At 39.9% G+C, this 22,259-nt stretch overlaps 1 protein-coding gene across 2 annotated transcripts; it reads right to left on the bottom strand.

Moving 5' to 3' along the window:
- Nucleotides 1-3,872: 3,872 nt before the first annotated feature.
- Nucleotides 3,873-21,670, bottom strand: LOC147319351 (diacylglycerol O-acyltransferase 1-like). Of its 2 annotated transcripts, XM_086311909.1 has the most exons (17): nt 21,215-21,668; nt 20,024-20,114; nt 18,158-18,198; nt 17,726-17,811; nt 12,744-12,796; nt 12,137-12,242; nt 9,292-9,420; nt 8,969-9,037; nt 8,732-8,835; nt 8,368-8,406; nt 8,231-8,272; nt 7,686-7,730; nt 7,228-7,340; nt 6,771-6,836; nt 6,285-6,372; nt 5,411-5,473; nt 3,873-4,944 (listed from the first exon to the last, which is right to left on the bottom strand). In XM_086311909.1, exons 1-17 carry the CDS (start codon nt 21,454-21,456, stop codon nt 4,795-4,797), a joined length of 1,527 nt encoding a protein of 508 aa, XP_086168035.1. In that variant the 5' UTR covers nt 21,457-21,668; the 3' UTR covers nt 3,873-4,794. The 2 variants fall into 2 exon arrangements, with proteins under 2 accessions (XP_086168035.1, XP_086168036.1); XM_086311910.1 differs by lacking the exons at nt 12,137-12,242; nt 12,744-12,796 and having other exon boundaries at nt 21,215-21,670.
- Between the last annotated feature and the right edge of the window lie 589 nt (nt 21,671-22,259).

The following is a 22,259-nucleotide window of genomic DNA, read 5'->3' as shown; positions in this document are numbered from 1 at the left end:
TTAATGACTGTGTCTGGATGTATTATTATATCTTTGCAGTTTCTGCTTTTACCTTGCTATCATCCAAACACACATTAAATAGTAACCATTAAAAATAAACTGGTAAAAGAAATAGGAGAGTAAGATTTGAGGTTATTTTGGAAAATACATGATGTATATGACTCTCACTGTAATTTGGGATGCAGGTGAAGTGAAGCATTAACCCATCATCCAAGGATGGAAGTAAATTTGCTTTTCTGAATGCATCACACGATCGTTCTAATCTTGATAAAGGAGCTGAAAGAAGAGCTAAGTGGTGAGTGTCACAGACATCATCATCATCATCTTGATTACAGATTTATACCACTGCCTGGAGGTATTAATATTTGATTACTTCAGAGCCTCAGACAACAGGGTCTTGAATTTAATGACAGGAGCCACTGGCGGTACATACAGGTGTAAAATTACTATGCACTGCTGTACATCGAACACTGTTAAGGGGTGAAAGGAGTGCTTAGGAGAAAGCTGGAAGGAAACTGCAGTAGTTGTCTTTTTCCTCAATGTTCTTTGAGGTATGATTCTCTGAATGGTGAAGTCTCGGTAGGGTGGTAGTTTGAGAAAAAAGTAATCCTTTAATAGAGTAACTTTTATCAGCAGTGTGATCTTATACAGTGGCAATTATGGGAAATGGCCTGTATTTGTATAGTCCCTAGTCCCTAAGGACCCCAAAAGCCATTCACACACTGGTGATGGCAAGCTACATTGTAGCCACAGCCTGGGCGAGGCGAGGCTGCTGGACACTGGCGCCACCGGGCCCTCTGACCACCACCAGTAGGCAACGGATGAAGTGTCTTACCCAAGGACACAATGACCAAGACTGTCCAAGCCGGGGCTCGAACCGGCAACCTTCCGATTACAAGACGAACTCCCAACTCGTGAGCCATGTGAGCCATTAGATACAGTGGGGCAAAAGAGTATTTAGTGAGCCACCGATTGTGCAAGTTCCCCCACCTAAAATGATGACAGAGGTCAGTAATTTGCACCAGAGGTACACTTCAACTGTGAGAGACAGAATGTGAAAAAAAAATCCATGAATTCACATGGTAGGATTTGTAAAGAATTTATTCGTAAATTAGGGTGGAAAATAAGTATTTGGTCACCTCAAACAAGGAAAATCTCTGGCTCTCACAGACCTGTAACGTCTTTTGTAAGAAGCTTTTCTGTCCCCCACTTGTTACCTGTATGAATGGCACCTGTTTGAACTCATCATCTGTATAAAAGACACCTGTCCACAGCCTCAAACAGTCAGACTCCAAACTCCGCCATGGCCAAGACCAAAGAGCTTTCGAAGGACACCAGGAAAAGTATTGTAGACCTGCACCAGACTGGGAAGAGTGAATCTACAATAGGCAAGCAGCTTGGTGTGAAAAAATCAACTGTGGGAGCAATCATCAGAAAATGGAAGACATACAAGACCACTGATAATCTCCCTCGATCTGGGGCTCCACGCAAGATCTCATCCCGTGGGGTCAAAATGATCATGAGAACGGTGAGCAAAGATCCCAGAACCACACGGGGGGACCTGGTGAATGACCTGCAGAGAGCTGGGACCAAAGTAACAAAGGTCACCATCAGTAACACACTACAACGGCAGGGAATCAAATCCCGCAGTGCCAGACGTGTTCCGCTGCTGAAGCCAGTGCATGTCCAGGCCCGTCTGAAGTTTGCCAGAGAGCACATGGATGATACAGCAGAGGATTGGGAGAATGTCATGTGGTCAGATGAAACCAAAGTAGAACTTTTTGGTATAAACTCAACTCGTCGTGTTTGGAGGAAGAAGAATACTGAGTTGCATCCCAAGAACACCATACCTACTGTGAAGCATGGGGGTGGAAACATCATGCTATGGGGCTGTTTTTGTGCCAAGGGGACAGGACGACTGATCCGTGTTAAGGACAGAATGAATGGGGCCATGTATCGTGAGATTTTGAGCCAAAACCTCCTTCCATCAGTGAGAACTTTGAAGATGAAACGAGGCTGGGTCTTCCAACATGACAATGATCCAAAACACACCGCCCGGGCAACAAAGGAGTGTCTCCGTAAGAAGCATTTGAAAGTCCTGGAGTGGCCTAGCCAGTCTCCAGACCTCAACCCCATAGAAAATCTGTGGCGGGAGTTGAAAGTCCGTGTTGCTCGGCGACAGCCCCAAAACATCACTGCTCTCGAGAAGATCTGCATGGAGGAATGGGCCAAAATACCAGCTACTGTGTGTGCAAACCTGGTAAAGACCTATAGTAAACGTTTGACCTCTGTTATTGCCAACAAAGGTTATGTTACAAAGTATTGAGTTGTATTTTTGTTATTGACCAAATACTTATTTTCCACCCTGATTTACGAATAAATTCTTTACAAATCCTACCATGTGGATTCATGGATTTTTTTTCTTCACATTCTGTCTCTCACAGTTGAAGTGTACCTCTGGTGCAAATTACTGACCTCTGTCATCATTTTAAGTGGGGGAACTTGCACAATCGGTGGCTGACTGAATACTTTTTTGCCCCACTGTATGCCTTCTAATTTGGTAAATGTTAAATTACTGTCTCCTAATCTAATTATTACAAACCTTTAAATTATACACTAACAGGTGAAAGAGAAATTAGTCACCAACTCGGAGATTGTCTTTTCTCATAGACTTAAATATCTGCCTAGTCTACAGAAATCTAAGGAGATAAGGCAATACAGTTCCACAGTAAATTAGTACAGCTCTGAAACATCGTCTTCCAAAAGCTGCTTCAAGTTCAGATATTTGCAAAAATTTCCACCATTGTGGAAAGTTTAACAGCGAGAAGCTGAGTGAAAGTTATAATTGATCTTAAATGATCTACTTTGAGTTGGGCCTCTAAAATATACACTCACTTTGTTACATACAACCATTCAACTGAAGATGAATGCAAGTATGTATGAGTCAACACACAGCAGCACATTTAGGCTTGACATAGTTAAAACAACCTTAACAAAACTGAAAGCAGATGGGCTACAGCAGCAGCAGATCACACTAGGTATCACTCCAGTCACCTAAAAATAGGAAACTGAGGCTGTAATTCAAGTCTGGATTTCCGATTTCCATGTGGATGACAGTCAGAATTTGGGCTTTAACAATATGAAAGCATGGATCCCTCATATTTTGTATTAAAGGTTCAGGCTGCTGGTGGTGTAATGACATGGGATAAATTTTCTCTGCACACTTTGGACGCCTTAGTACAAGGCAAGCACCATTTAAATACCACAGCCTACCTAAGCATTGTTGACTATACAACCAAATTATGAGAACAGTGCACACAGATACCGAAGGCTGCTTTTAGCAGGTAACGCACCCTTGACACAAAGCTCCTGTCACCTCAGACTGTTTTTTAAAAATTACAATCAGTTCACTCATTTGGCCTCCAGTTAGCAACAGAGCACCTCTGGATTGTGGAGGAACAGGAGATTCACATCATTGATGTGCAGCTGACAAATCTGTGTCAAAAATCTCTGAGCACCTTGTTGAGTATTTGCCACAAAGAATGAAAGCAGCTCTGAGTGCAAAAAGGAGTCCAAACCAATGCTATCAAGGCTTTTCGAGTGTAAACAGGATGTGCAAAAGAAATTTTTTACAAAGTTAAAATCTCAACTTCCCTTTCTAGCAATATATTTACATATGGCCGCACGGAGGAAAGAAAATACATGAAGGCTATGAGAACGCTGCACTTGTCTTCTTGTTTTCTGTATATTTCACTTTCAATACCAAATATTGTCTATTTACTTTTAATCTTTTTTTTTTACTTTTAAACTAAAATGAGAAAGACCATGTTCATGCCAAAATGGGAAAAAAAATCTAAATAACACACACTTCATAAGACTTAAATTAAAACTTTATTTTCAGACACAAAATGTAGTTTGAATTATCATTAGACGTTACTTGGCACTAGTCTGGTGTTTAATACAGCACATTCTGTAATTGTTTTTACCACATTAGTCGTTTTTGTTGTCATACAAAATTTTAAAAAAGTCAGTACAAAAAAAAGTGGTGCCGCAATTGATACATGGCAGCTTCTCAGTTAAAAAACACCCCAAACATACACACACAGACTTTATAACCAATAACCACAATTTGAAAGAGAAAGTTACATTAATAAAATCCTAGAAGTATACATTCTTCTTATGATCCTCCCCTCACAGTAAAACCAAACAGTTTAAGGCCCCTTCGGTCACAAAGTGAAAAATGATTGGATCATAGATCTCTTTCCTAACCAACAACAACCCTTTGAATCATGGTTTCATATTAGCATTTCATAGTGTTCAAGCACAGCGTCTCCACTGTGATTCACATGCTAAAGATAAGTAAACCCTTTATGGAAATAGAGTAAAGAAGACCCTGTGTCTGCTGTTCTCACAGTACCAATAACGACAAACTCACCATAAACATGAATCCCCAAACTAACCATCAGGTTTTTACAAGGCACTGAAATAAAAAAATCCCCTGAGTATGATGCTGTATGCTACATCACCTTTCTCCTTATGTTACAGTAGTGTTTCAAGATGGACATTTAACTATTTCTGCTTTTTCCCCCACTGTATTCTCAGCTTTTCCAGCAGGAAGACACAAAAGTCAGTGTGTCTAATGTAAACACACTACAACCACAACACAGTCGATGTGACCCGCTCATCCTGACATGTAGGAGTAGCGGACAATATGTGTTACCAGTGCTTTAGTTTAGTGGTATTTACACTTGAGTAAGAAAGATGTGTTGCAAGTTGTGTGAATATACATGTGTATTAGTCTCCCTCCTGTCTGTAGTGAATGACATAGTAGTCGTGGACGTACATGAGGACAGCAAACGGCTGACCGATAATGATGGAAATCCAAACTGCAGCGTTGCCGTAGTTACCACGCAGGAAACAGCCAACGAACCAGGCTAACGGAAGCTGGTGAGCGAGTAAAACATCATTAAAAAAAGCCCACAAGGAGTAATCATGACATATCACTAATGACAGCCCTAATTAACCTAACTTTAATTTATTTAACTTCTTATTTCTTTTTGTTTGTAAATATTAAACCCAGAGAGACAGCCCATGATAGCCGATTATCATTGGTACATCAAACATCCCCCGCTACATTAATAAGGCTATTTATTAAGTTAATTATTTCGGGGTCAAACACTGACAACACCGCAAGATGTCCATCAACAGTTCAAAGAAATATCATAAAAACGTCTGTATTTTGACCCTCTGTATGACTTAGTTATATACAATGATGACATCTGGTCTCCATATAGCTTTGTTTTTCTTTTAGCATTTTTAAACACTGAGCAGGAATTCGCACCCATGTTACATTAAAAATTTCAGTACACGGCAGTTTGTGTCAACTGTAGCTGTATATTTATCGTCTTACCTGTGCCATCATGCCCATAAAAGCCCATAACCTGAACATCCTGAGGGGAACACTCACTAAGTACTGGCAGATAGGGAAACACACAGGGAAAGAAATCAGATCAGAATCATCAATATTCAGCTATAATTTCTAGAAATATGCTTGACAACTTGCACCACACTGATAAAGAGGTACAACACTGTGTACATTGTATTTTTTCCAGGTCAACGTGCGGCCATGTAAGAAAGAATGTTTTTCACAGCACTGTATGCAATCCTGTGAAAAACAAAACACACCCAATGATTCATAACTTGAAGCAGATAATTTCTGTATGACTTTATCAGTCATGGAGGCATTTTGAGCCACACTTATTTACAACATTGTTTCAGTTCATTGAGGTCTGGACTTTGACACCTTCATTCATTTCTTTTTCAGCCATTCTGTTGTAGATTTGCTGCTGTGCTTGGGACCATTGTCCTGTTGCATGACCCAGACACTGGTCACGGTCAGGTCACTGAATGCAAGCGCTCATGTCCTGTGGCTGCAAAACAAGCCCAAATCATCACCCCTCCACCACTGTGCTTTATATTTAGTATGAAGAGTTTGTGCTGATATGCTGTGTTCTTGTTCTGGTCACTTTGGTCTCATCTGTCTAAACAACATTGTTCCAAAAGTTTTGTGGTCTGAACCACAAAACTTCTGTAATGTCCTGAACATCAGTAAATGCTCCGGATGAGCGAAGAGGAAAAATTTCTGCTCTCATAGAGGTGCTAACACTTCTTTACTAGTTAACCAATCAGTGCATTTGATTAGCAGCACCTGGTTGCTACTTTTTTCCCTTTTTGAATGACAGTGAAAGCTCAGTAGAAAAAGCAGTTCTGGTCTCTATTCTTACCTCATGGAAAAAGGCTGACAAGAAGAAGACAGCTGATTGGCTGAACATTTTGCTGAATCCTCTCCTCAGAAGCGGCTTGTAAAAGTGGCTGCAAGACACAGAAGAACAGATATAAAAATGTGTGAATACCTACATTCAAATCAGAGAGATTATTCTGAGAACAAATTATATTTTTTCAGTAAACTAGAATTTGTTTACCGTGTGTACTACAGTAGACCTGCTGTAATTCTGTCTCTCTAAGAGAATATACACTTTAGAAAGCACCACGTTCACTTCATCTTGTTTAATAGAAATGTATTTGCTCCTGTTGCTGTATTTACCACCGCTGCTTATTCAATTATAGCCAGATGAATCCACTTCCTAAATACATCAGTGTGCCTTGTTAAGCGCATCCCGCTGCATCAAATTCACCGCCGTCTCCTGTGCCGAGTCCTATAATTTAATTCCTCCCTTCTAATGTCCAACTGTGTGAATAATTCACTTTACCGTAGACACCACTTGTGCACTGGGATGTTCCAGTTCTGCCAGAAATATGTCACCGACTCCGAATTCCTATAAAAAAAATAAAATAATAATAAAAAGCCATCAAACAGTGTGCTGGATTACAGCCTCTAAATAATGAATTTAAAGCAGCTTGATTAATATTGATAGACATAAGGAAATCTGTTTTCATGAGAAAGGAGGAAATAAAAGCAATTATTCCACAGTCCACTGACTGACACCTATTTACAAATATTAGAAATACACAAACTGATTCATAAGTTTACTGCTTTGATTATACAAATGGCATTGATATAAACCAAATACATTCATGAGAATGCACATAAATCCGCTCTCTTATGCACACATGCAGTTATTAGCGCATGGAGCTACTCTGAAAAAGTGTTTGAGCACAGTCCACCACACCTCATAAAAATCACAAACAACACAGACAAAAACTTACCACCAGTCTTTGTAAAACTGTCTGTCACCAAAGCGCAGCAGCTCAGCTGTGAAGTTCAAAGATGAGTGGAAGAACCAATAGAAAAACATCAGCCAAAGCAAGTGATTAGGAACCTGGAAAGACAAGTTCAAGTCTCGTGAACAAGAACAACACATGACCCTCACCCAACATGCTGCTGCATGCTCAGTATACGCAGTAACTGTTTACAGCTTAAATATAAATTGGCATATGCGCGCACACTACATGCATGTATTTGCTTTAATGATGACTGAGAAGTTGCACTACAGTTGTAGCATGATCTCTGGTCATAAATAAACTGTAGCTTTATACTGCAAGTCCAAAACACTGACAAGTACAAGAACTGGAAATTAACAGTTCTGATCTCTTGCTTCACATTTTTATCAAAACTGGAGCTCTGTTTTGATGTCACGGTGCTTAATGTTATAGTGTTTACGCACAGCCAGTCGCAGGAGTCTCTCAGTCATCCTGGACAGATCCATGTCCTACAGGAGAGAAAACACGAGGCGTGAATTGACAAACACACAGTAAAGGTCGTTACACACCAAGCACATTCCTAAAAAGTGAGAAGAAATTCATGCATTTTTAAATCCGAACTTGTTGCATAACTTCAATTTCATGCAATTATCACGAGAATGCAGCAGCAAGGAGGATTTCCTCCACTGAGCCGACTGATCTGGAACGTTGTCTGAGGTAAAAATAATAATATATTATAGTTTACTATTTACATGTTTTTGTAAATTCAACACTTGTGGGAGCTTTGAGCCTAGAGCGCACTTGTTGCCAAATGCTGTGGTCTGATTGGTCAGATCTGAGCGGAAAATTGAGCTTGGTTGCAAATAAGGTTGAAAATTTGCAAAATTATGCAGCTGGTGTGAACGTTACAGAATTTATTTTTAAGGCACAAAATACTTGAACAGATTTTACACATCTGGTTTAAAACCACTTCACCCTTGTAGCGTCTGTCTCATTTTGCCTGACTTACCTCTAGTGGTTTCATTGAGCTCTGAATGATGGGAATCATCCACTGACAGAAAGAGAAAAAAATACTCAAGCTACTTTAAGACATGAGCTGCAATGTACACATTTTAAACGGTGATGTTTAGGTTTATCCGACTGTACCTGCTGAGTGAGTCCAACTAACAGCTGGGTGAAAAAAAGCTGAGGAGAAAGGCACAAATTGATAGAGTGACATTATTTCAGTGATATAAATGGCCTTTTTTCAGTTTCACTCTTAAAGGATGCACCTGTTTGTGTGACATGTTGGGATTGTGCCCTGTGTTGTTGATCAAACTTGTACATACACTGCATCGTATCCATAACCCAATATTTCTGCAGAAATATGCCACCTTTATACTGTGATCTAGCACTTAAGCACTTTTAGGTGATACTTCTAATCGTCTGAGTGTGTGTCTGTGCTTACTTTGAACACACAGCTACACTAAAGGTGTTTAATGGGTGATGCTGACATGAGATATTTCCTCACCATCTCAAAGAGTCTCCTTAGCAGGAAGCTCATGCGAATGTTTGGAGAGCGGGGGAAGTTGAGCTCATAGCACAGAGTTGGCGCAAAGATGAAGTAGTACATGTCTACAGAGGTGGAGAGAAAGTCAGTGTGTTAACCAGAACATGTGACACAGTAAAACAGAAACAGTGGTCCATCACAGAAACACGATCAACTCACATCCCAGCAAACAGTAATGATAATAAAAGCTCTGAGTACCTCGGAGGGTGAGGTTGCCAGGATAGCACACTTTGCGTTCACCTTCATAGAAACGCTGTTCTGACGGGCCTGTACCAGACATAAATAAAATTTACACCATTCATGTAAGTTTCATCAGAAAGCTGTGATGTCAACTATCTGCCAGTAGATGTCACCATAACAGCACGAGCGATATACTGAAACCTCTTTCTGGGTAGAAACTAAATCACATTAAAAGCCATTTCGAGTATAAAAACAAAATGATAATGTATATTGCTTACTTTCTTATGATGTCAGTGAGTGTAAAATATAAATCTAAATAAGCATGCGTATGTGTGACTTACAAGACAGTGACCTGGACAGTTTCTTTGCCTTCATAGTGCTCAGCTCTCTGCACCACAAGTTGACATCCTTATAGGAGTACAGTTTAAGTAAGATAATGGTGTAAGTACCAAGTACGAATAAACCACCAACTGTCATGGGGAGAGGGAGAAAAAGAGGTAAGGATTAGCACTGTGGATAAACTAATGCAGAAACATGTAATTAGCTCATATGTGATCTAAGAAGAAGATGAGGAGGAAGATATGAGGGGATGCTAACAGTAAGGAAAAATTAGCGAAGAAGAATGGATGAGGACATAAAAACTAAAAGAACAATGCGAGGAAAAAAAAATTATGGGATGTACGTTAGAAGCAGAGCCAGGGACAGGATGGAAAACAGAGCAGAGAGGTAGGAGAGTGAAAAAGGAAAGGAGACAGACAATGAGAGGCTGTCATTTGATCTGGAACAAACAGCTGAATAAATCATCTCAACACAAAGTATAAAAGCAGTCTAACTATGCCAAGGACATTATTACATAGTCACCATGTTGTTGTTGTTTTTTTGAGAGAATGTGCACTCAGAAACCCGTGCCAAAGTTTGTGCTAATTGGCCAATGAGGAAAAGCTGATTTGAAAGGAGATCAATAAACATATTTAGTAAATTGCAAGCGCACGCTTACACCAGCTTGCCTACCAGGGCTTTATCAATAGTCACCATATGCTTGATAGAAAGGGATCAAGCCGGACAGAGAACAAACACGCACACGTATATGTGCACAAACACTCAGAAACGCACAAACAAAAACTGCCTGTTGTGCCAGCAGGGTGAGGAGGAGGTCAGCACACCTGGCAGCAAACCATACCAGATCTTATCCATTAACCATCTGTCTCTCTGGCTCAGTGTGGCTCCTAAACTGCTAGATTTTCTTCAAGACAGTGACTCAAGAGATAGGAATCGTAAAAAAATAAATAAATAATAAGCACACAGAGGCGAGCCTGAGTGGGGAAAAACATGCCAAAACCAGCCCCCTCTCAGATGTGGTGTCGCCTAACGCTGTACTACACTATGCAAAGAAAGCTTTGACAGCTTTATGCATGCAGTTTCTGAGTCGTCGTTTGATAAGCTGAGTAAGAGCGTGCTTTAGAATATTAGAGGGTGGTTTACACCTGCTTATAAAAATACACAATGTATGTGGCACTGCACTTTACACCATCTATGTGGACGTCTGAATATCTGTGTGATTTTTATTTTTCAGTTTTTCAAATTCGCACTGTTATCAGAAACACTGCTGTAAGGACACTCAAACCCAGGTGCACACACTTAAAGCCATGATGCATTAAAGGACCAATCCAAAGCTTTGGAAATAATGAAATGATGTCAGCAGATAACAGTAAAGTTTAGTAGTATGTTACCAAATTTGATTGAATATCTATAAATGTGTTCTTTTTCTCCGTCTGTCACACAGACACACAAAATTAGCTGTGTTTTGTAACAGGACGTTGCATTTACATGATAATTGACAATGTGACTATGAAAACATCCCTAATATATGCCCCCAAAACCTAATATCAGTACGCACACATATTCGTACATACACACACACACCTGCCCTCTGTCAATTGTCCTTCCTGTGCGAACAGCAGTGCAGAGAAAACAGACAGACAGATGGACCGACTCCTTTACTTCTACACCTCCCAGTGAGAGAACAGATGAGATGAGGGAGGAGAAGAGGAGAGAAAAAAATAACCCAAAAGGGGAAACAATGACTTTCTGGGATAAAATAAACCAGCCTTACATAGGAAACTCCCAACATGGATGTCCTTTGATTGATTTAAAGTCAGAGGTGTGCTTACTAAAGCTTGAAGAGTAAAGGACTGGTGCTGTGCCAAAACAACTGAACTAAATACATTTATCAAGTCCATGACATAAAACACTCCTACCGTGGAACATTTGTGGATTAAGTGACAAATGTGACCTTGTCGGTGAAATATTTGTCAAGTTCGTTACGTGTTCCAGCTAAAACTCTACACCCCGGTACAGGCTAAGATTTTACCGTAGTATAAACCAGTCAGTCGGCGGAAACAGTGAAATTTGGATAACCACCACCACCATCAAGAAATTTGCGATGACACAGCAAATTATTGTCATCAAGCAATAACATTTCAGTAGATGCAATAATCTATTGTTTTTATACAGAGTAATGCACATTAATGTGATTGTTTCATGGTAAAAGAAAAAAAAAAAAAAAAAGGTGCTTAAAGAGTATTTCTCATTAAATTTATGAGGACTTCTGTCTACTTGTCTTTCCTGTAAAAATACGGCATGCTGTATTCCCAGTTCATCATGGGTCAATCATGTTGCGTGTATGATGAAGACAGAAGGTAGTGAACCTTGAATAACCCTGCACAGCAAGCCACACCCCTTTCCATTCCTTTCCTATCCTTTCTTCTCCTTTCCTCCCCTCTCCTCTCCTCAGAGCCAGCTGGAAACAATCCAGTCATGACCAACTGGTCCATTACCACTAACCGACTCCAATTATGACTCTGTATCAGAGATGCCTTTTACTGCACTGCCAAACTGGCTGCGTGTTTCTGTGAAGGGCAAGGAAGTGGATGTTCTCTTAATCTTTATTACCCTTAAATTATTTTCTACATTGTAAACTACGAGTGAACGGATAATGTTTTGGCTGCATAAGAGATGAGACCATTTTATGTAAAGCGCTTTGGGGTCCTTAGGGACTAGAAAAGCGCTATATAAATACAGGCCATTTACCATTTATTTTTAGTAAATTATTTGTCGCAGTAATGTACAGTTGTTAGGAACAAGATTGCAGGGAGGACAGTTGAATAATAGGGAAACACATTTTACCTGAGGTCATGGAGGGAACCAATAGGACCACTGCTGCAGGGAACGTTAGCAGAACAGCCATGTTAATGAAATGGACCAGAAATCCCACAAGTTCACTGAATGAACCCTGTGTCCAAAAAACAAACAAACATAGGAACAGCAGGAGTTTTTTATCTTAACAATGTATCCATTTCTACAAAACTGCCTCCGTTTTGGTCGCATGCTTTTAGCCTTGGGTATTTACTGGTGACCTAATTCTAAAACACTGCCAATTATTACAGAAACTAAATGTTTTAACCATTTTTTACTTCTCACCCCACCACAGATCACATTTTAAGTTATTCTGGCCTAGTTAAGTTAAAAAACAACAAAAAACTGTTCCAATTCGTGCCAAACAGGCAGAGCATAACTGAATGTGGCCCAAATGTAGATGGTGAAACTAATTTCTCATTTTACCATTTCACATTTGCAGATGCAACTGGGGAGGGTCAGCTCCACAGTCAGCTTTAGAGAACAGTTTTAGGAAAATAATCCCACCCGAGACTTGGGAAAGTGCTCTGAATTCAGCAGTCCGGTTAAAATTCACACTGCTCTCACGTTTTAGTGCAAGCAGGGTTTCTCTCCTCACCTTCGACAGCTGCCTTTCGGTATAGAGAGCCACCAGAATGAACACATTGGACACTGTCGGACAAAATGAACCATGTCAGTGCTGATGCTCAGTGATCATTTTTTCAGCCTGTATTTACACTAGGGAGCTCATGAACTGAAGACATTTTGGCTCCGAAAACACTGGTATTCAGCAGAACTCCATCATTTTAGTCAGTGACTTCTACGTTTTAAAAGCAGTGCTGAGAGAATATACCAATTTCATGTTTTGACTGAAAATTTCCTGAAACCTGAGCAACATGGTGTCTCTCACACACAGACACACACAGACTTTCACATGATTAAATAGCAACACCTGATGAAAGAAATGAACCGGCAATAACAGAGCATATGTGTTTCACAGCATATACCAACTGCTAGACAGCTGAGTGACTAGACCAGTCGATGTGTGTGGAAAAGCTCTCTCTCACACACACACACACACACACACACACACACACACACACACACACACACACACACACACACACACACACACACACACACACAAAGAATCACATCATTTTTTATTCTTTATCTTTTGTTTCCTGCACAGTATATCCATCTCCATATTCAGTGTCTGCTGCTCTTTTGACAACTTGTATGATGTGGAGGTTATCAAATAAATGAGTGTACTTTAAACTGTTTACTTGAATATGTAAGATCAAAAAGGCCATGGAGCAAATGACTGTGACAGAAAAATCCCAAGTGAATCAATCAAGTAACATAATCAAGAAGATTCTTTAGTGAAGCTTTAGAAAATAAAATAAAATAAAAAAGAAGATATTCTACAGTATGATTTCATATCAACACTTCAGAAAGACAGGTCTAATTTTGGGATGTATGGTACTGTGCAAAAGTCTTGAGCAACACCTCATTTCTTTTTTACTTTGCTTCCAAGGAACTAGACTTCTTGTAATTTTTAAAGTGGTGTTGAGCAATAGTTCTCAAGGCTTTCTGAGAGTCTTTGAAAGTTTTCCTTTGGATACTGTCTGCTTTTTCACTCCTTTTCAGTCCATCAGAGGAAGGTTATTCTTTTTTTGTTTATACCGTAAAAAAGCACCTAACTCAAGGGCTAAACCAGTGTTGTTTCAACATAGAAAAATTATATCTTTAGGCCTTTTATTACTTGCAGCCTCTCACAAAAATTACACCATTTGTTCCAATTTTATTAGGTGAAACTATGCAAAATTACAAGGATAACATGGTTTAACAGGCATAACATAATATTTTTGCAGCAACGAGGTGATTCCCAAAGAGCTACCAACCAAAACCTTGGATGATATACAGTGTTTCATATCACTTACATCAGATGAAAATCTACTTCTGTCTCTGCATCTACCTGTATCAATATCTGTTTCAGTATCTAAAAGTTATGTTACGAAATGGGGAAAAAAAAACATCCAGCAAAGACTTGACAGAGGACCTGCGAGGTACATCTGGACCTTCAGATAATCCATCTGTTTGTTGAAGCCTCAGAAATGGTTTCAGTGGGAGGGTGACCATCAAGAAGACATTTTTAAGGAGGGAAATGGGGAGAAATGGCTGAGGTATGACAAATTACACAAGAACTGGACTGAAAATTGGTGACAATGGGGTTTACGGAGCGATGAGTCCAAATGTAAATTTTCTGGTTCAAATTGTTGTCAGTATGTACAGATCAGGACCAAGGTACATCACTGACTGTCTATAGCAGGGGTAGGCAACTCCAGGCCTCAAGTGCCAGTGTCCTGCAGGTTTTAGATCACACCCTGGGTTAACACACCTGAATCAAATGATTAGTTCATTACCAGGCCTCTGGAGAACTTCAAGAAATGCTGAGGAGTCATTTAGCCCTTTAAATCAGCTGTGATGGATCATGGACACATCTAAAACGTCCAGGACACCCGAACTCGAGGCCTGGAGTTGCCTACCCCTGGTCTATAGTCATAATACAGAGGAGGCTCTGTCATGGTTTGGGGCTGCATTTCAGCCAGTGGTGGAGACAATGATCCAAAACACAAAATGAAACAATATCAATCATGGACTGGCCTCCTCAGAGCTCAGACCTCAACATTACTGAAGCAGTGTGGGATCATCTTGACAGAAAACTGAATAAAGGGCAGCCAACATCCACAGACGAGCTCTGAATGGACTTCAACAAATCTGGAGAACTATTCCTGAAGACTACTTAAAGAAATGACAAGAAATCTTGTCTAAGAGAGTTCAGGCAGTGATGAAGATCACGTTGGTCATGCTAAAATATTGACTTTCAAGCTTGTTAGAATTGTATAAACTCTGTTTTTGGGGGGGTTCATCATGTGATCATCAACAGTGTCACCCTTGATAACTGCCATTACGAATCAATGTCTTTAGTCATTCAGTCACATGGTTGTTTTCGAGTTCGTGGTATACACGGCACATCAAAGACAGGAAGGAGGAAATGCACTGCAGGCACAGCAGAGTCTATACAGTAAGATTACTGTGCACAAACGAAAGCAATTAATCAGCCTGTAGGCATCACTTCATCAGACCTCACAATACACTCCCATTATACTCATCTTTAAATGCACCTATAGGAAGGAAAAAGAAAAGTATGGAGTCAGGAAACCTGTCTTCTAACTAGGCTGCGTTTAACATAAGGACAACTCACGCTTTCAGCAAATATGCAAAGGAGAGTGTCGCAAAGGATAACACAGCAAATTTTACAAAGTACTGTGAGTGTATCAAGATCATTGGTGCTAAATTATAAAAAAGTTAAACAATTTAATACATTTAAATAAGGATCTTTATTGCTAGGACAGTTTTCTTTGACAATTTTATTATTGCCATCGTTGTCGTTGTATAATAATAAGAACAATTCACAGAATAAGAGACTTTTAAATGCAAAGAAGAGAAACCAGACAAAAGAACATCTGAGAAGAGCCCAAATCTTATTCCCTACTGCTTTTTCTTTTGCAAAGCATCTGTTGAGCCTCTTTGCCAAATACCAACTACTGTATTGTGCCCAAACTGCATGAAACTGGAACAAACAACTCAATTTAGCACCTGTTAGACACACAAACCTTTTATCTGGTGCCTTCAGGTATATATTGTAGAAGCAATGCACTTACTACAGCAAAGTAAAATAACATTTATCACTCACAATAGAGTTTTCTTAATGTCTAACTTTCTTTCCAAAGTTTGCCCATTTTGCTGGTAGGCTTCATGAAGTGTAGACTGTGTTTGTGTGTGTGGGAGTGTGCGTAAGTTACTGCAGTGACTCTCTGAATGCCCTCGGGGGATAGGCTGCTTTACAGTCCATGCCACTGTAAACAGACTCCCATCCTCACCTGCCTCTTACCTATTGTCTGTGCAGTCATTTGCCTTAACTCCATCCATTTCTCTCCTCCTCCCTCCCTTTCCCTTCTCCGGTCCCGAGTTGATGCGGCACTTTACTCCACCACTCTCCTGCTCTTTCTACCCCGTCTCTCTCTGCCTGTTCTTGTCCTGTTTTCCAACCATCTATACAAATTTACTTACTTAACTTGGCTTCCATTAAATCCTTCCTCCTTACTTCTCTTCTTCATCCCTCTCTCTTACTCCCTCCTCCTCTCTGCAGGAGAACACCAGTATGCAGTATATAGGGCAGGTGAGTGTCCCTCTAGAGACACTGAAAGCTGCACTACTGCAGACCTTCACTGCAATATACTATAAAAGTAAGTACTCGGAAAACAAAAAAACTGCATGTGTTCGTCTTATAGCAGGGTAGGCCTTAAAGGAAGTGGCTCTATAATCAGTTTTAAATGTTTTTTCCACCTAGTTTTCTGAAACGTTCTTGCTAGGTTGGTCCGCAAATCGCAACGAATTACTGAAACATAAAAGAAAATACAGTACATAAGGCAAAAACAGAGTCTGTATAATTCTAACAAGCTTGAAAGTCAATATTTTGTTTATTCTTTATCATTTTTATTCCTCTCTTAAACAAGAGTCCTTTCAATTTCTTTAAGCAGTCATTCAGGAATAGTTCTCCAGGCTTCTTGAGGACATTCAAAGCTCTTGAACGTTAGCTGCCTTTTGTTTTAAAATTGTTCCGTTGTGTGTTTGACTGCTCTGGCAGTGGGTTTGGAATCATTCTCATGGTGAAAACAATGAAGCTGTTGCCAATCAGACACTTTCACGATGGTACTGCATGGTGGATGATAATCTGGTGGTACGGTACTCTTCTGTATACAGAAATCCATCAAGATCCCCAACACCACTGACTGAATTCAGCCCCAAACAATCACAGAGCCTCTACTGTGTTTTACAGATGGCTGCAGACACTCGCTGTTGTACCACTCTCCTTACCTTCTGCACACATAGTGATGATAATTTAAGCCAATCCATTAGTTCGTTGCCACTGATTTTCTATCCAGTTCTTGTGCAATGTGGCGTGCCACAGCCTTGTCTCCCAGTTTCTCCTCCTTATGACTGACTTCTTGGCAGACACCCTTCCCGTGAGACCTTTTCTAATAAGCAGTAGATCAATAAACTTAAGGTCCAGATGGATCTATCAGTTTCTGTTTTTGTCCTATAGCTTAAGGGCAAGACTTTCAAACATTGTTCATTTACTGTAGGTAACTTTTTTTGCATGACCTGACATTTACACTTACATATCACACTTTTGTCCCCCACTTGTTTTGGTGATAGGATGTTAGCAAGTTTCTAAGGATTTTATTTTAAAACTGGTTCTTTGCTAAATTAAAACTTTCCCCAGAACATTTTCAGGTACAAGGAGTGGACTGAAAATGAGTGAAAAAAGTCACCAACCTTCATACAACCTGGAATACTACTGCTTAAGATCACTTAAAATTGGTCATCCTGGTCTTGGTTATACAAGCATTTCGTGCACGTTTTGTAGCTGAGATTTTTATGTTTTTTTAAACCCAGAAATAATATAATCAGTGTAAAATAATATTGAATCATTTCCATTATTTTGAAGTGTTACACAGAAAATATACCTACCAATCACTAGGCAAGCTGCTGGCCAGCTGTAGGGATCATTCAGAAACAAGGAAACCACCTGAACAGGATCGACCAAAACACCGTACCTAAAAAAACAAAACAAAGAACGATGGCCAAAAGAAAAGCCAGGATCCAAATTAAGACAGGTGTGTTTTTACAGATCTGAGCTTCAATGTAAGTAACAACTGATGCAGCAGAAAACTGAGCGCTGGCTCAGTTTTCTGCTTCATATATAATATTTTCCACAGCGGTTATTTTAACTTCTGAGAGGAAAAAACCCCCACAAGTGTAACAAATGACATTATGACGAGATGAGTTACATGAACCTCGTGTCACATTTAAAACACCATCCTCATTAATGTTAAGAATGGCACATTGGGTAAAAGTAGTCCATGAAGCCTTTTGAAATAATAGCTAATAAAACATTCTCACCGTAAGAGGTTTTCTAAGAAGAGGCGCGCGTTGCTCAGTACCTGTAACAAAAAGACAGACAATGATAAATATTTCTTGCACAACAATCCTCCTTACACTGTTCTCCACATGTACATTTATTTCATGGTTCTCATTTTAAAGCCTTCAGCTTTAATTGAATTGCCTCATCGTTCTGTATCACTCTCTCCTCCATGGTCGTCTCCTTCTCTTGCTCCCCTCTTTTGCACTCCTTGCTGTATCCTGTCCGTTTGCTCTCCTCAGCTAAATGGATTGTAATATCTTATTACCAAACACAAAATCTCTGGGTCTGTCAGAATGAAGGAAAAACCTCCTATAATGAACACAATGATTTGTTGGATTAGCGGGGTTCACCACCTGAATCTCCTCGTTTCCTGCTATAATTGGCCCATTCTCCCAAGCACGGGCGAGAAAGAACTGCAAAATGTGCTAAGCTTGACACTAACAGGTCAGTTATTTTATGGTGGATGTACACTATTCGACATCTCTAGAAAATACACATTAGCTAGTTAGCTCATCTGTTCACACTTCATCACAATGCAGTTAGCGTTGCAACGCAAAATAACAAATGTGATCTTCATCTTGTGAACAGTTTCAATGAAGAACTGTTTGAGGTTTCACTAAAAATCTGACCAATACTCTTGGAGAAGCAGCCATTCTTGTGAATGGGGAATAGATGAACAACAGATTCCTGACTATGGCTAAAGCTCATAGGGTTTTTTTTATTGATGAGTGAAAAATTATCTGCCTGAACTATTTAACTTGAACAAAATACTTTAGAGTCTTGTGTGTCTGTGTGTGTGTCTGTGGTAAAGCTGCTGAGCCCCGCCTGAGAGGAAACTCTGCACAAAGAGGAAATGAGTGGACAGAAGCAGCACAACAGTAATGACAGCAAAACGTGACTCTGCATATTTTTTTCCTCTTCACTTGGATGAAATGCAGTGAAAACTCTGCATTTTATCAGGATGAATGTTGGCTGAAACGCTGGTGACATTTTTATACAATCACCATTAGTACAAACAAGGGTCAGCAGAAGTGTCGGAGGTCATGCCCATATATCAGAAGATAAGTTAATCAGGGTCTTAATCCGGACAATCGTTTTGTTTACTATTTAATGCAATATTGAATTATCTCAGTGTGTTAGTCTATGACAGTGGATGGTCTGTATCACAAAAGTCCATTACTATCTATACTAATTGCTAAACTGATATTAAGTCATATGCAATAAAATAAGATTTATCTTACTGAAAAAAATCAATAATCAAAAAGTCTAATTACAGGAAGTGTGGTTAGACAGATTGTTCTACTAATAGCTTGGAGGTGTCCACTTGACAGGCCTGTACTGCGAAGCAGGATATCATTGTATACAGGTCAGTTGGGGGCTAACACTGGGTTTTTGTATTATGAAGGTGGTTCCCATCTTACTGGGGTACATCACCGTGGTAACTTATGCTGCAACCCTAACACCATCGGGGCTGCAGCTGAAAGCAAGCTGATAACCAGTTTTCTTTCGACTGCTTATCCTGACTTCCATTTACTTCCATGTACATTGTAATCATAAAAATCATAATTTCATACAATACATCTGTCAAAAACACAAAAACTGACAATTACACCCACACTAAGAGCTGCTGGAATTAAAATTAAAGAAAAAACATGAGTGGGAAATAGAGATGGGAAAGACGCTTGGCTTTATGTCACTGGATACATGTTGGCCATGTTTGGAAATTCATTGAAATATCAACAAAAATATCATCTTATGTGCTCAAACAACAAAACAAGATTGTCAAATGCTTTTTTTTTTAGGATTTTCATGGGAACACATGTTTCCTTTTGTCTGTGTCTTACCAGCATTACCACACACCAGTTGAGGACTCCTCTGTAGTTTTTATAACCACTGGCTGAACTCAGCAGGGACTCCTGTGTCTTGTGACAGTTACTGAAATAAATCAGATGGATACAGTAAATGAGTGAGACAATTAAAAATGAATGTATTTATGTTGCATTGATTTTCATTCGAACTCTAGCTGCAACAATAGGACAAAGTTAAATACACAGTGAGATGCGCTAGGAGCTCTGTGAAGGTTTTTATAGTCCTGCAACAAACATGTCCTGTGTAAAACTAAGTAAAACCCAATCAACAGCTTGTAGAACCACCTTTAGAAACAAGAGCTTTAAGTAATCACTTCCTGTCTGTTTTTATTATTATCTCACATCACTGTGGGGAAATTTTGTCCCACTCTTCTTTACAGCACTGCTTCAATTGCTTGAGGTTTGTAGACATTCATATGTGCACAGATCTCTTTTACCGATGGCTGTAGACACTCACTGTTGTGCATCTCTCCTGACCTCCTCTGTACATACTGGTGATAATTTGAATTTCAAATTTGGATTCATCACTTAATTGAAACTGTTGCCACTGATTTTCAATGGAGTTCTTGTGTAGTTTGGCATTCCTCAGACTTTTATCCTCCCTGTTTCCCTATATTAAAAACTGCTTTTTGACTACACCCTTCCACCCAGGCCATTTCTGATGAGGCTTCAGCAATCAGCAATATAAACGAATATGCGAAACTTTTGCAAACCAAACAGTGTTATATCGGCTGTTTGTGTTACATAACTGGTCTGAGAAGATTAAGTTAATTCACGCCTATTCATAGGGTTCCCCTTTACACAGCCTCCCACGAAACAACCCACATTGTGCATTTTATTTATTGGAGACACATATACCCGATCTTAAAGTTCCTGGAACTCGGCCCAGCAGCACTAAAGAAGAGCGGGAGTGTAAGTATGAATGAATGAGTGACAACTGTGGAAAAATAAACAGGCTCTGGTCCAGATCGTCCCCCCACGACCCTGAACCAAGTCGTTACCGACAATGAATAACAAGGACACGTATCTAGCATTAAGAAACGCTAGATACAACATTAGCCGTTAGCTACGGGCAGCATGTTGTCATATCTTTCCTGAAGGAAAAACAAAAAACTCTTCCCACTTTCCTCAAACTGGGCAACACTTCAGTAAGTTTATCCAGCTCACCTCAACATGTCACTTATATCATTCCTGCGTTTCTTCTTATCGTTCTTCGTTTTATTCCGGCTTATTTCCAGTGAATGGTCATGTTTGTTATGTTCATTTTCAAAGCTAATGTCTGCGGCCACCAAGCTCTGACGATCCCCTTCAAACCTCCTGTTCATCGGCTGGAGAGTCGCAGCTCTCGCCACTGCGAGAGTCGCTCTTCTCCTGTGGGTTAATGCTTCGGCTGGCTTGTAGTCACCCATGATGACAGAGAGACAGCGATGGTATAGAAAAACCAAGTAATAACTCACAGAAGTCCACTTCAACCGTTCACTGCGGATAATAGCATGCTTGTAGCAACGGTGACACCCAGGCGTAGTAGTACAGAGAAGGGGAAGTAAAAGGATTGCAAAACAATCCGCCCAAAGCTCAGATTTCAGTACAGTTCACACACACACACAGAGGTAGGAGTGTATTCATAACGCTGATGGTGAAAGCACTGTAACTTGTTTGACTGTTGCACACTGTGTGGCAGGTGAGTCAGAGTCTACTCTGAGGGCTTAGGCGGTTCATGGAAGAGGCGTAATGAGCTATTATCCGGGTCCCAAACAGCATGTAAGCATGTTAGAGACAACACAGCGCAGAAATGCGGGGTTTGAGCAATAATAAAGACATGTGATGCATACTAAACGCCAGCAAGACGGAAGACCAGCAGAATAACAAGTTGACAAAATAGTCCATCAGTTCATTCCCATTCACCACTCTCGAGGCTTTATTATTAGAAGATGTTAATTAGAGGATCAGTGTAATTTTCTTGTAGTTCATGTTGGGCAATTAAAAGTTGAGTTCCAAAATAATTAAGTATCAGCTAAAGATGTAAATGAACTTTTATTGCAAGTTTAAGTGCCAAACACGCGGCTGAGGTTGATTAATTTCAAGCCAGGGGTGTCATGTTTTGATGGGCATTTGGATTAAGAGTAGACTAAGCAAGTGTCTAGAAATTCATTTTGAGAAGGGGCTGGCGAGGTGGGACAATAGCATCCACATCTATCTATCTATCTATCTA

Source organism: Aulonocara sp. 'chitande type north' Nkhata Bay, linkage group LG11 (assembly GCF_057382095.1).
Source record: "Aulonocara sp. 'chitande type north' Nkhata Bay isolate Kocher_YH1m ecotype deep benthic linkage group LG11, A_spYH_male_GT1.1, whole genome shotgun sequence".
Classification (NCBI taxonomy): Eukaryota; Metazoa; Chordata; class Actinopteri; order Cichliformes; family Cichlidae; genus Aulonocara; species Aulonocara sp. 'chitande type north' Nkhata Bay.
The sequence above is the reverse complement of the archived record's forward strand: the minus strand, read 5'-3'. Positions and strand labels throughout refer to the sequence as shown.